The 13,868-nt window shown below is 38.2% G+C and overlaps 1 protein-coding gene across 6 annotated transcripts in view; it reads left to right on the top strand.

Annotated features, from left to right (window-relative positions):
- Positions 1–11,223, top strand: part of PER2 (period circadian regulator 2) — a 46,345-nt gene extending 35,122 nt beyond the window's left edge. For all 6 annotated transcript variants that reach the window (XM_048313905.1, XM_048313902.1, XM_048313906.1 and 3 more), the window contains 7 exons: positions 1,469–1,642; positions 1,899–2,159; positions 2,908–3,755; positions 5,186–5,372; positions 5,886–6,078; positions 7,643–7,793; positions 8,764–11,223. In XM_048313905.1, coding sequence (XP_048169862.1) covers positions 1,469–1,642; positions 1,899–2,159; positions 2,908–3,755; positions 5,186–5,372; positions 5,886–6,078; positions 7,643–7,793; positions 8,764–8,913 — 1,964 coding nt within the window. In that variant the 3' untranslated portion in view covers positions 8,914–11,223. The remainder of the gene's footprint in view (positions 1–1,468; positions 1,643–1,898; positions 2,160–2,907; positions 3,756–5,185; positions 5,373–5,885; positions 6,079–7,642; positions 7,794–8,763) is intronic.
- The last annotated feature ends 2,645 nt before the right edge of the window (positions 11,224–13,868 follow it).

Raw genomic sequence — 13,868 nt, 5'->3', positions numbered from 1 at the left:
GCTTTTTCATGACTTGAGTTTTGCTGGCAGGCAGTTGGATGCTACTTTGCAGAACAATGACAAATGTAGCTTAGGCATGACCTCATAGCTGCTTTCTCAGTGTTTGATGTTGGTGATTTAACTTTCATCATTAATATCCTCCTTACAATTAAAATACTGAGTAGTTGATTGCATATCTGGATTGTAGATGCAATGAACTAATTTTTGTTGTAGAAAATACAGTAGGATTTTGAGTTTCAGTACTCAAATCATTGTCAAATGTAGAAAGTTTATTTCACAGTTAGGACTTGTAAGAAAAATCAGCTGAAGAACCTAGCAGCTAATTAATTGCAACAAAAATATGCATATTACATTTCTGCTTAAAAAAAAAAATGAAGAAGAGAAGGTAAAATGCAGCATTGGACTGTTCTGTGTTTTGTGAGGTGTTAGAACCCAATGTTCATCTATGAAAACAAAAAGCTGGGGATTACTGAGGCAAGCTATCTAAAAAGTCTGCTGCAGACAGAAACATAAAGGTAATTTTTTAGGCCTTAGTTGTAGCATTCGACATAGTCCCTTGTCTGGATGGGGAATTAAATGAAGAATGTAACTGGTTAGTACAAGGATTGTGAGATTGGTAAAGAACTACATGCAAATGAGAGATTTGCTCATTCTACCTTGTCATTATATGAGGCTGAAGGGAGAGTGTCCAGTGGAGTTTCTCAAGAATTGCTTGTGGGAATGATCTTGGTGGTTTGACGAGCTTCAAAAAGAAGTTCTAATGCAGCTTTTAGAATCAAATTAGAAGGTATCAGTAGACCAGGAACAAAGAGTCCTGCAGAAGGGATTGAAATGCTGTAATTTGGAGTCTCTGTGGTTCTTGTTGGCAGAAGATGATGTGGGCCACTAGCTCTTTGTTGCCCTGTTGTCTGAGAAAGATGAAGTCACCAGTCAGGAAAAAGGCAAATTTTAGATCTTTAAATATGTGTTATGGAAGTATTCCTATAGAGGTGGAATGTTTTAATGCTGTTTTGTGAGGCACTCGTATGACCTCTGCTGGATTACTGTGTGTAGCTTTCAGGGGAGAGAATTTTAAATTTAGGTGGATGCTCAAAACAAAGCTGTTAGAGTAACCAGCTAATGAAAGAAATTTGTGTACAACACTGTGGGAGCTGGGTGCAACTTATTCTTGGACTGGAAGAGGCTAGAAAATTTCTTCCAAAACTGTGCCATTAAAGAAGAGTGAAAACCAGAAAAAGGGGAAAATATCCTTCATTGAAAAGGTTTGGTTTGGCTGTACATGGGGCTTAGAGGATTGCATTTGGTTGCTCCAGAGTCATTCTATTCCTGGAATGTATAAAGTAAAAAGTTCACTTTTTTGTCTTGTCAAGCACAGTTTGGCCTTTACTGTTTTGCAGCCCTAGCAGCATGTAATTTGAATTTGCTCTTGTTTATGTTCAGTAATCTGCAACTTTATTTCTTTTAACAGATCCTGCTGTGCTGAAGGCATCTGGTAAATCAAGTGGTCCCCCGGTGGTTGGTGCTCACTTAACATCTTTGGCTTTACCTGGCAAGCCTGAAAGTGTTGTGTCTCTCACCAGTCAGTGCAGCTACAGTAGTACCATTGTTCACGTTGGAGACAAAAAAACACAGCCTGAATTAGGTATGACTTTTGCTAATACTTTTTCTTCAAGATGGCAATTGCTAGTGAGTTTAAACTTCAGACATGTGAACAGCTAATGTCTGCTTGTGACTTGCAGTTTCTTACAGCTAAGATGGTCTTGGGAAATGGAATAAATAGGGATGGAATGTGTATCTTAAACTTGCAGCAAAATGATTGCAGAATTGTAGTACCTTAAAAATGCATGTATAGGGCTTTCTTTGCTTCATCTTGAGTATTTTGCCTTCTATTCCTGTAGAAATGATAGAAGATGGTCCAAGTGGAGCAGAAATCGTAGATGGCCAACTTCTTGCCCCTCCATCCAGCGCTGCACACATAAATCAAGAGAAGGAGCCATTTAAAAAACTGGGACTTACAAAGGAGGTCCTTGCAGTGCATACGCAAAAAGAGGAGCAGAGCTTCTTGAATAGGTTTAAAGAAATCAAGAGATTTAATATTTTTCAATCACACTGCAATTACTACTTACAAGATAAACCAAAAGGACGGCCTGCTGAACGTGGTATGGCAATAGTTTGCACAACAAGACTTGTATTTATATAGAAAGTAAATCCTGTTGGGAGGGCATTTCCATTTTTAGTTGTATTGTGGGACCAGTGTGAACAGTGATAGTTGCATGCTATTTTCAAAACCCACAGAAAAATTTTCTGATAAATCTTGCTAGAAGATTTAACGTGGAATATTGCTTTTAGTGTCATAATGGACCTTTTAGTAACTTATATTTTGATTTTTGTCTTTTCTCTATACTATTACTGTCATGCATCTTCTTTCAAGGGACAAAAAAACCTGCTTTAGCATATTTGCTTTACTGTATCTGTGCTTGTATTCCCTTACTTTTCTTTTTCTTCTGTCTTGCCATCTTGTCTTTTGTTCAGATTTGTGGTTTTGTTTTGAGCTCCTTTGTTTTCCAGTTTTCCCCATTCCACTGTTGTGTAATTGGTGAGACAATTTGATAATGGTCTGAGTGCCTTTAAGTTAATAATGTGATCAGCAGGATGGAAATGGCAGAGACTAGCAGTAATAGTGAGATTGTTTTGTTTATTGGGCCTAGGAGCTGTGGGTGACATTTTCAGAAGTGCTTGATATGATCTGAATTTGTTCTCATTTCGGTCTGGACTTGACTTGGAACAGAAGTCAGACACTGCTAAGCATTTTCTCAGATTTTTATCTTTATTTTTTAATTTTAATGGTTATACAGGTCCTGTATAGCTATATTTTTATAACCTTTCTTATAACTTTTCCTTTTGCAGGTGGCCGTGGACAAAGAAATGCCACTTCTGGAATGGATCAGCCTTGGAAGAAAAGTGGAAAGAACAGGAAATCAAAGCGCATTAAACCACAGGATTCTTCAGACAGTACAACTTCTGGAGCTAAATTCCCCCATCGGTTCCCTCTTCAAGGTTTAAATGCTACGGCTTGGTCACCATCAGAGACGTCCCAAGCAAGCTACTCAGCAGTGTCTTTCCCCACAGTTATGCCTGCATATTCCCTTCCTGTTTTTCCAGCAGCAGGGACAGTGCCACCGGCTCCTGAAACTTCACTCTCTGGTTTTAATCCCTTGCCGGACTCTGGAAATACTTGCCCTATGCAGCCATCCCAGTTCTCTGCACCCTTCATGACCCCTGTTGTGGCTCTTGTGCTCCCCAATTATGTGTACCCAGAGATGAACAATAACTTACCTCAAACCCTTTACCCCAGTCAGCCCAGCTTCCCTGCCCATTCCGCGTTCTCCTCACAGACGGTGTTTCCAGCGCAGCCCCCCTTTGCCACACCCAGCCCTTTCCCACAACAGGCGTTTTTTCCAGCACAGCCATTCCATTACAATCCACCAGCAGAGACTGAAAAGGCTCCTGTCGCAGAGCCACGCAATGACCCCTCCCGTTCCTGCACTCCACAGTCGGTGGGTCCTCAGGACCACGCTTCACCACCTCTGTTTCAGTCGAGGTGCAGCTCTCCTCTGAATCTTCTACAGCTGGAAGAAACCACAAAAACTGCAGAGAGTGGAGCTCCTGCGGGTTTACACGGAGCTTTGAGTGAGGAAGGAACCATAGGCAAGATCATGACAACGGATAACGGCAGCGGGAAGGAATCCTTACCAGTAAGTCTGGATCACACCTCCCTTCTCCTGTCTCTGCTGCATCATTTTTAATCCTTTCACTTCCAGGACCTATTTGTTAATGATAGACAGAAGTTATATAATGCCAGGAGCTGGACTTGCAATTGTAGTTGGTAAATGCAAACTTCAGCAAACTGAGAAAAACATTAAGTCCAAACATTAGAGTTGTCTTAACCTTTAAAAATTAAATCTACATCATCATTCTTCTAAAGTTACACTAGGAAGCTTGAAAATATATCCTGAAAGAGTTTTGTTCCATTTCATGGACAAAAGTAAGAATATATGGATAAGCTCATTGAAAACCACTGAAATAAACTGTAAAATAATGTGGGCACTTTATATTTAGCAAAAACTTTTGTGCTAGTGAATTTGTGTGCATGGGAAGAACAATCTGTAAATGGTCTGAAAGAAGCTGATTTAAATTAAAATCACATCTGTGTTTACAAACAAACAACTAAAGTAAATGAAGAATTCATAATTTCTTGCAGACCATAACTTTATTTTTGTTTTGTTTGTTGCACTAAAGCTATGCTGAACTATTTGGTAACTTCAGGAGTTTTTTATTTCCTGGCTCATTTCAATTTGATAAATCAGTTTAACAAATAACTTGAGATGGAGTAATGTGTCTGTAAAGGTTTCCATGGTAGAAATATGTAAACTATTATTTGTGCTTTCTAAAGGCACCATAGAGTATCATTATAAATGCTGAGTCACTGATAGGATGGAGCTGCATTCCATATCTTTTTTGGCTGCCTCCTTCCATTATTCAGGAATGTGTTCAGGGTAAAGTAAATTCTTTTCATTATTACATGTTTTGCTAAGTTCTGTCAGCCTTAATTTCTAATATTTAATCTTCAAACTGACTTGCAGTCAAGTTTTGATTAGGTTAAAAATTATTGTAGTTAATGCTCCTTCTCTTAAAAATATACAAATAAGTGATCTTGCCTAGGAAGCACCTGGGAACATTTTCTTACTCCTCTCAATGCTACTCTTCTTCTCATCTCACAGAGGTGGAACAGTGAGAGACTGTTGATGCAAATCTCTTTGAGGCAGATTATAGTAGGAGCAATTGCTAGTATGTTGTGTGTGGCTTGGGTAAAATCTGACTCGTCCAGGACAGTAGGTGCTGTCAAAAGAGAACAGAAAATACCTTTCTTATTTTCTCATGAAATTATATTATTAATTTTTTTAAGAGAAATTCAGTTGGTCTTACTGAAGGACCCCCTGTCTGCCTGTCAGTCCACTTCATTATTCCTTGGCATGTGTTATTGGTGACTGTCTTTGAATAACTATGTAAACATTAGAATATGAAATGAAATGGATTTATTACTAATCATTTACATTTAGTAATAAATAGCTTTGATTTTTGGTGTTTGGGTTTTTTTAATTTTACTTTTTCTCCTTATCACTAGGCTGAGTCTCCAATGGATGCTCAAAATAGTGATGAACTCTCCATGTCCAGTGTCCTGCTTGACATTTTACTCCAAGAAGATGCATGTTCAGGCACTGGCTCAGCCTCTTCAGGGAGTGGTGTGTCTGCAGCTGCTGAGTCCCTGGGCTCTGGGTCCAATGGCTGTGGCATGTCAGGGAGCAGAACAGGTAACTCAGGCAGCCAGAACTCTCCTGGCTTTTCAGAAGAGTTGGAGTGTGAGGTATTGCAAACACCATGAACATCAAGTGAAAATCTTTTTCCTTACTCCTCATTGCATAGTTTATTCTTAATTTCTTTCTTATTGCATTACACAAATGTTTTTCTATTGTGCTTGATTTACAGAATAGAACCTTTCCTTAGTGTATGTAAAACAGCCATTAAGATATTATGCAGGTATGAAGGAATAATGAAAAGACCATACTCCTTCATGTTCATTTAAAACTTTTAAATTAAAGTCAGCTAATTATCTCTTGAAATTTAATGGAGACTTCACTTGAGAATTTGAGTTTTAAAAAGATAATGCAGTTACTCAAGGGTGGAAGTTCCCTCTGTTTAAAAAAAAGTAGAATAGTGGTTGTATTTATACATTCAGTTCTCTTTAATCTTGTCTGTACTCAAAAACAGTCAGATAATCTATGTATTGGACAATTTATAATGAAATGTTAAATCTCTGTTTACAGGGAGCAGTGAAACTAGTCACACCAGCAAATACTTTGGGAGCATTGATTCCTCAGAGAATCACCATAAAACCAAAATGAAGACAGAAATGGAAGAAAGTGAGCACTTCATCAAATACGTGCTGCAGGATCCAATCTGGCTGTTGATGGCAAACACAGATGACACAGTTATGATGACTTACCAGATCCCTTCACGGTAATTCAGGGGCACAGTCCTTCCTACATTCTTTATGTTGGGGAAACCAAAGTGTACAGGAGGGAAGATGTATCTGAATCTCTCTCAGTAGAAGTAAACTGGTTTTAATGTTTAGCTCAGTGTCAAGAAAAATTCTTGCTTCCTTTATATGTTTCATATACTACACAGGAACTTCTCAAGAAGGAAAAATCATTTAATTAGGATTACCTGTATTTTTAGGTCAATTTCCTGAATTGAAATGAACTGTATATATTTTTTGGAAGCTGTTTCATAGCTAGTGATTTGTAACTACTTACCTAGAAATCCCTGGTGAATATGCTTAGACCTAGGTGTGGTCTGGCCTGGAAGATCTCTAGTCCTTGGCTGTTGTCCTTGAGTGCCACATACAGTGACATGTTGCTCTTGGACTTGTGGATTTTTTTTCTGGGTTGTTAACTTTCATATGTTCACTCTCCTTCATAAATTAGGACAAGGATTAGAAGGTAAAAATCCTAAGGCTTCTAATAAAATAAACTTTTTTTAAAAATCAGAAACTCGCTACTTGAGTAGCAAAGAGCAGATATAGGGGAAAAAGGGGTGACAAGTCTGTGGATTATTTTTTTCAACCTACTTGTTTATATTTCTTGAGAGCAGTGAATGGTGTTTTGAGAAGAATAGGAGGTTTCAGTAAAAAGCCTTTGAAAGGGAAGGTAAACAAGCTTTCAAAATACAGAAGTGCAGGCATGATGGGAAAAGGAGAGAATACACTGTAAGAACTTCAGGGGGTTTTTTTAGTTTTAAAAATACTTTGACATTTCTCAGTTTTTGTAGTCTGAAGTGTTGACAGCTATAGGTAGGAATTCCAGTAGCCCATAAAAGCAGCAAAGCCTGCCAAAGAACAGGATATTTTGGTAAGAAGAGTGAAGCTCATTGTCAGAGTGTGATCCCCAAGAAGTGAAGTGTAAATCCAACCTGTTCTTAGGTATCCTATAAGGAATAGAAATTATTTTAGATTTCTTGGAACTTGCTTTCTATTGTCATCTTTTACAAGCTGCATTCCTCTATAGATGTTGCTGTGAGATGGGTTTTTATAAGTTCCTGAGTGGAGGTAGGGCATTTGGAGAGAGAGAGAATTTTGGCTGCTGAAATAGATCTGTTTCCTAAAGTTTAGTTCATTCTTGGTGACCTTCTTAAACACATCTTACTACTCCTGCTTTAGTATCTCCAGTGCATCTAGTGTCTGTTTTGCACTGTCCTCCCACTGAAGGGGAACTTGGAATTTCCTGCAGCAGCAGGGGGAAACCAAAGTTCTTGCTGGTTTCACTTGTGGTGCTGCCTGAGTGGCTCTAAGAAAACTGTTCTCACCAAAGGGATTTGAAAAGACAGTGAGCCAGCAGAGATGTCTGCAAATGCAGAGAGCAGCTGGAATAATCACTTTTAATTTTCTTCCAATATAAGATTTCTAAGCATAACATTCTAGAACAAAAATAGTCTTTAAAAATGTTAGTATTTGACTGTGTAACCTCATATAGGCATGAAGCCCAGAAACTGCTGAAGCTCAATTTCTAAATACATTTTATTTTAGGGATTTGGAAACAGTTTTAAAAGAAGATAAGCAGAAATTAAAGCAAATGCAGAAACTACAGCCAAAATTTACAGAAGAACAAAAAAGAGAGCTTATTGAAGTTCATCCATGGATCCAGCAAGGTGGACTGCCAAAAACTGTTGCTAATTCCGTAAGTTTAATGAGTTAATTACTTTTTTATGTATAATAGTGCTTAAATTATTAGCTGCCTATGTTAGACTCTTCCTTTCCTGTTGCTGTGAAAGCTTGGTCAATTATGAATAGGAAAAAGAAGAAATTAATTATGCATAGGAAAAAAAGGAAATTCAAACTTCTGTGCGGTGGTTTCTAGCTTGATTCAATTTAGCATAAATCTTCTTTCCAATGGAGGAAATTAAAGTACTGGTGAACACAGTGAAAGAAATTTCCTTCCTCTTTCTAAATTTCTGTGTATTTGTTTGAAATGCTTTAGCAACACAGCCAGAAGCTTCACTACATAAAAATTTCTAGTTTGTGTGCAGAAATGGATGTCCGTTGTTTTCAAAGTACAAAATGAATGGCAATATACTGGTCCTTTTTCCTATCAGACTTCTCTCTCAGGATCATGATTCTTCTAGGTAGTTTAATGGCTTGAAAGGAAAAAAAAAGAAAAAACCCAACAAAAAAAGCATCCATGCAATTTTATTTGTTGTCTGTGTGTTTTACTTATTCACACCCAAATACCTGTCTGTGTTTTCTCATCCCTAAGCTTTCTGTCATTTGTGGCTTTTTTGCACAAAAGCTGTCAAACACAGAGGCTCTCTTTGCACATGAGTGTTTCAAAAGTCAGTGTGACAGAATTGCAGTGGAATCCTAATCGTGATGTTAATGTTACTGCAGCACTGATCCTACAAGCACTCACCTGGTGATCTATGGCACAACTGTTTCCAGCAGAGTTCCTGAAGTACTTTCACTGATTTACTGCACTTTATAAAATCATGGTGTGTGGAAAAGTTGTGGACTAAAATATATCTGACAGCTACAGCACAGGTGGAAAGGTTCTCTTGGAATCAAGGATTGCTTGCAGGTGGACTGTTGCTTAGAAAAGCTTTTTTTAAATTTTACTTACGAGTGCTTCTATTTTTTTTTTTTTTTCTTTTTAGGAATGTATTTTTTGTGAGGACAATATACAGAGCAATTTTTATACATCATATGATGAAGAAATCCATGAAATGGACCTTAATGAAATGATTGAAGATAGTGGAGAAAACAACTTGGTTTCCCTGAATCAAGTCAGCGAAGAACAAACATAGCCTTTGAGCCTGTTGTTTTGACAGTTGCTTCAAAACGACAGTGAAGGATCCATAAAGGTTTTAATCTTTTATCCAGCAAGATGAATACAGTTCATAAAAGCAAATGTGTTTTTCTTGCTCTAGAAGAGTCATTTGTGAATGAATCTCTTTTTAAATGGTGGCAATCTCTTCCCAGTAAGGACATTGTTGAAGATGGTATAGCTTTTCTTTAAAAGACTCATTTTGCACTTATATGCCTCAAGTATTTCTTTACAAACTATAGAAACTTTCATTGATGCCTACTGTTTTTTGTAGAGTGGGTTAATAAGTGCTGAAAATATCCTTACGTGCATACGGTTCTTCAAATCTCCTTTTGGTAATGATTCAGCATTATAAATTGTTGAGCAATTTTGCTTAGTGGCTCTTTAGCATTGTTCTTAATATTTGAAGTGGTCCAGCACAGTAGAAGAAGTAACCTTCAAGGAAATCAATTCACACTTGCCCTTCTCATACCAGTTGATCCCATCCTCTTTGTTTGTCTCCTCTAGTTTTGAATGTAGGAACTTTTTTTTTCTAAGAGAAACATTGAGCTAATTTTGTAAGATGGTCTTGGGTTAAAGTACATGTTGATGTGTAAGTGTAGAGGAGTGCTGGCAACTTTGTAGCCTTTTATTTAAATGGACACTGCAACACGATGGACTGTTTATTACCTTGAAGCGTAATTTTTGAGGGTTTGTACTCAAGAAATCCTTATGCTTAAAGATTTTAAAGACCAAGGTCACAGAGGATGACTGCATATGCTCCAGTGTCTGTTAGACAGAGCTTGGGGTAGCTTTAACCTTTATTTCTGACTTGTTCTGTCAGGAGGTTGGCCATCAGTTTTTCCAATGTGGCTAAACAAACATCAAATTTGTATGTGACAAGGGAGGATTAGATGTGTCTTGTCATTTGAAGATAGTTCTTATAAAAAAGAAGTGATTTTGAGAATAGTGCTGACTCACTCTATTTGAATTACATAATCTCAAATTTAGTGTGGCTGGAATCCTTTGCTGTCGAAGATTTAATTTTAATGCCTCTGAGATTGTATTGACTTGAATATGTGTACTTTATGTTCTTGTGCTGTTTATGTCTGTTGAATGTGGGAAGAGAACATGAGAGAACAACTTTTTTAATATGTTGGTTAGTTAAAGGACATTTAGTTGCTGTACTGCTAGATGTCAGCTGTAAGTCTTGGGGTGAAAAATGACGAAAGTTAATTCAGTTAACTTCGATATGTTTGTCGTAAAATATTTTTCATGGGAAGCATTTCCTTTTTTATTAGGATAACATTTCTATTCACTGAAATTTAAGGTTATTGTCATTCTATAAAAATATTTCTCTTTGTATACAAAGAGGATGTGAAGTTAGATCTGACACCAAAAACACGCAAATGCGACTGGTATTCGCTTAGCAGAAGAAATAATTTGTGTCAAGTAATTAGCTATTAATTGGACAGTCAGGAGGAAATTTGCACTGGAGACAGGTTCTGCAGGTAGCAAAGTGTGTCAACTTGTGAAACAAGCAGAATCACAATTTAAAATAAGTAAGTATCTTAAATGTAGTGTGAAGCACTACCCAGCAAGATCTGATGCCTGTCTTTAACAGTTTAGCAAGGTCAAACGTAAATACTTGTAAATACAAAGTGAATGAGAAATTTTCAAGTGTTGGTGTTCATGTCCGATGTATTAAGTGTTTTAATCATAAATGGAACAGTGAAGCTATACCAACATATTAAATATATTTCATTTTTACATGGAAACACAAACATGGACCAGGGTTTGGGAAAAATAAAAGCTTTATATAAAAGGAGTGCATCATCATTATACAAATAATTTTCAAAGACTTCTCAACCACTTCGAACTTCTTTGCTTTAGCATGCTTTCTTTTTTCCCCATGTCTTTTTTAAATTGTCCTAATTTCTTTTATTATTTTTTTTCAATGACCATCTTGTAACCATAACTTAGTGAAAGGAAGAGAAAAGTATATTTAGAGCATTTTGTGGATGTGCTTACTTATGGACTTAATCTTGCATCCTTAAAGTGTTTGCATTTACAGGGTGGTATTAAAATATTTTCCTGTAACTTTAAATCTACATGCCTCCATTTATAGATAAGATTCTGAAGCTGTAATTTTTCCAAACTGTTGTAAGATGATTTATTTGTGATGACACTTTGTCAACATGTCAACAATGTTTTCTGTACACTGTGCAATATATTTTGGTTTTGCCACTTGTGACTAATTTTTATGACTTTGCTTTTTAGAAAACTGGTAAATAAAACAGATATATTTTTAGTTGCCTTTTTGTTTCTTGAGGCTTCTACTACAAGTAAGAAGTCAGAATATGTGCTTTACTTGATGGTTTGTGAGCTGGTATTTCAAACTCTAGAGCTTGCAGTGATGTTAGCTCTGGCTTCCTGTCCTGGAGTGAAATTGCTGCCAGCTTTTCTGACCTGTAAGTTTAGTGGCCACATGGAAGATTGAATCTTTATATTAACAAGTTGTTCTGAAATCATGTACAAATTTCCTGGAAGAGCATGTGCAGCTGGGCTCTGTGTTGTTCAAATCTGCCAGAAGACACCTTTGTTGTCCTTTTTGCTTTGTTCAGTGTCTGAACAAAAAAAGCTGCAGGCCCTTGGATTTGCTCTGTACAGTGATTATCAGTCTTCTGTTGAGGTGTGAGGTGTTGTCTTTGAAGATTGCTGAAACCTTTCAAGCTGGAGTGCTTCCCTGTTCATGTTTAATTCTCTGGTGAGTGGAACAGTGCTGGTGCTCAGGGGTTGGACTGTTCCTCCTGTTCAGAAGGTACTCAGGTTATAAGACCTTCATTAACTCTTTTTCTCCATGGCTGTGTTTTGAGAGGTTTGTGGAATTTTTAAATAGAGCAAGCTAATACAAGCCCTGATTTGGTCATAAAAGACCCAGATACTTCTGTAAGCTGCAAAATCAAGGTGTTTGGGTGCCACAAAACAGGTCGGCACACAGGTGAATTGCCTTCACACCAAGGGGAGAATGGTGGTGGTGTGCACTTAATTGCCAAGACATGCATTTTAAAACATGCTTGTTCAACACATCATCCAAGTGCCTTTGAAGTCCTCTGAATTAACCCTAAATTTGTGGGCAGTTCTGTGTATGTCTGAGAACACTTTTGTCCTAACAGCACCTCGGTTCCTTGCTCAGGTGAGCATGCGGAGGGGAGATGTGTTGATGAAGCTCTTGACAGAGCTGCAAACCTGAGTGTCACCCACGTGAACAGGGTACCTGTGCCACTTGGGAGGTGCTGGCATTTGGATGCAAGTTCTGGTAACTGATACAGAACCTTGGGAGAACTGAGGTGCTGCTGGTGGGATAAACTACCAGGTACTTCTGCTTTTGGTAATTTTTTATTTCAATTGTAAATGTAATAAGAGTACGAGTTAAATGTAACTTCAGGTATTCAGGTACTCCTCTCTTCTGCACCCAGAGACAAGGGCTTGTACTGCAGAGCTTTTGGGAGGAGCCTTTGTCCGAGTTTTCTCCCACCTCAGTAGCCCCTAGGTGTCACTGGTGTCCTGGGATCATCTTTGGCAGCGTTGCCACCTCCGTTTGTCTTTATTCAGCTTCCTGTATGTTGGGGCTGTTGAGTTTGCTATGACATTATTTGATGTGAAGTGAAAGCTCTGTGGCTTGAATTTCAAATAAGATGATGAGAAAGTTCATGCTGAAGAGCTGTTGGCCCAACGACAGTGAATGCAAACATAAGCTCTCCTTGGAAAAGGGAAACAGATTGCTGAAAGCATCAGATTTTAGTCCACTTAACAGCTGTCATGAATTTGGAGGTGAAAAAAGGTGCTGTCCTTACTGAGAATTAAGATCCTTGATTTTTATTTCGTCTCTAGCGGGTGGAAAGAACCCAATGCATTGATAAGCCTCTGACCCAAAAAAGAACATGGTGAAATGAGTTGCATGTTTGTGGCAAAGTAACAAACAGATGACTTAAAGGCGAATAAGGTTTGTGGGTGTAACTTCCAGAAATTCCACTGTTTCATTGATCACAAGTGCTTAGGAGCTTAAGAAATTTATTCAGTATATTGAACAAGGCAATGAACAGCTCAGAAGCTCCTTCTTCTCGGGGGCTGTGGAAGAGGACCTTATTTTTAGGGGTGGTACACAAGGTGTGTAACAGCTTTGTCTGTGCTTCCCTGAAACAACTTAAAATACCAAACAAACAAAAAACTAAAACCAAACTTCTCCAGGCTTTCTAAGTGGAAAAGTAACATAAGACTGGGTCGAAACTGAGACAGCTGAACTCTTAATCATGGGTATTTCTCTTGGTATCTGCTGATAAAACATGAGCTCCATCAGGCTGCTCTGTGCAATAGCAGTGTGTGTGGTGAAGTTTCATTCTCCAGTATTTCTGGCTCTGTAGTTGCAGACAGAGAAGCTGCTGTGGCAGCACATGAATAGTGTTGAACCTTAGTGGATAATACAAAGTGTGAAAACACTTGCCACTCACTTAGAGAGAAAATGCCTTTTAGCTGAAGGACACACTGTGAAAGAGGCCCAGTGTCCTGAGGCAGGTGCCGTGGCATTGCTGATGGATGTCCAGGGGTGGGTACAATGCTGTCTGTGTAGTGCAGAAAGGGGAAATGAGCAGTGCTCCAGAGCTCAAGCACCTGCTGCAGCTGGGGTGAAGGGTTTGGTGGGGCAGCCACTACACCCTCAGCCTTAGAGGGATGTACTGCTTTGCACTTCATTTGTTTTCATTTGTTTTGGAGACAAATACATGGGTGGGTTAAAATTTCCTGGTATTCCAGGATTTGTCAAGGTGTACTTCTTGCTCTCCAGTCTGTAGTAAAACAGGATATACTGAATTTATTACTCTCTTTAAATTGTTACAGTGGTCTAAAAGTAAACTGCTTGTGTTGCTGTTGCACTGCCTGCTTCAAAAATTCTCCTTC

Source organism: Corvus hawaiiensis, chromosome 10, assembly GCF_020740725.1.
Source record: "Corvus hawaiiensis isolate bCorHaw1 chromosome 10, bCorHaw1.pri.cur, whole genome shotgun sequence".
In the NCBI taxonomy this organism is placed as follows: Eukaryota; Metazoa; Chordata; class Aves; order Passeriformes; family Corvidae; genus Corvus; species Corvus hawaiiensis.
The sequence above is the reverse complement of the archived record's forward strand: the minus strand, read 5'-3'. Positions and strand labels throughout refer to the sequence as shown.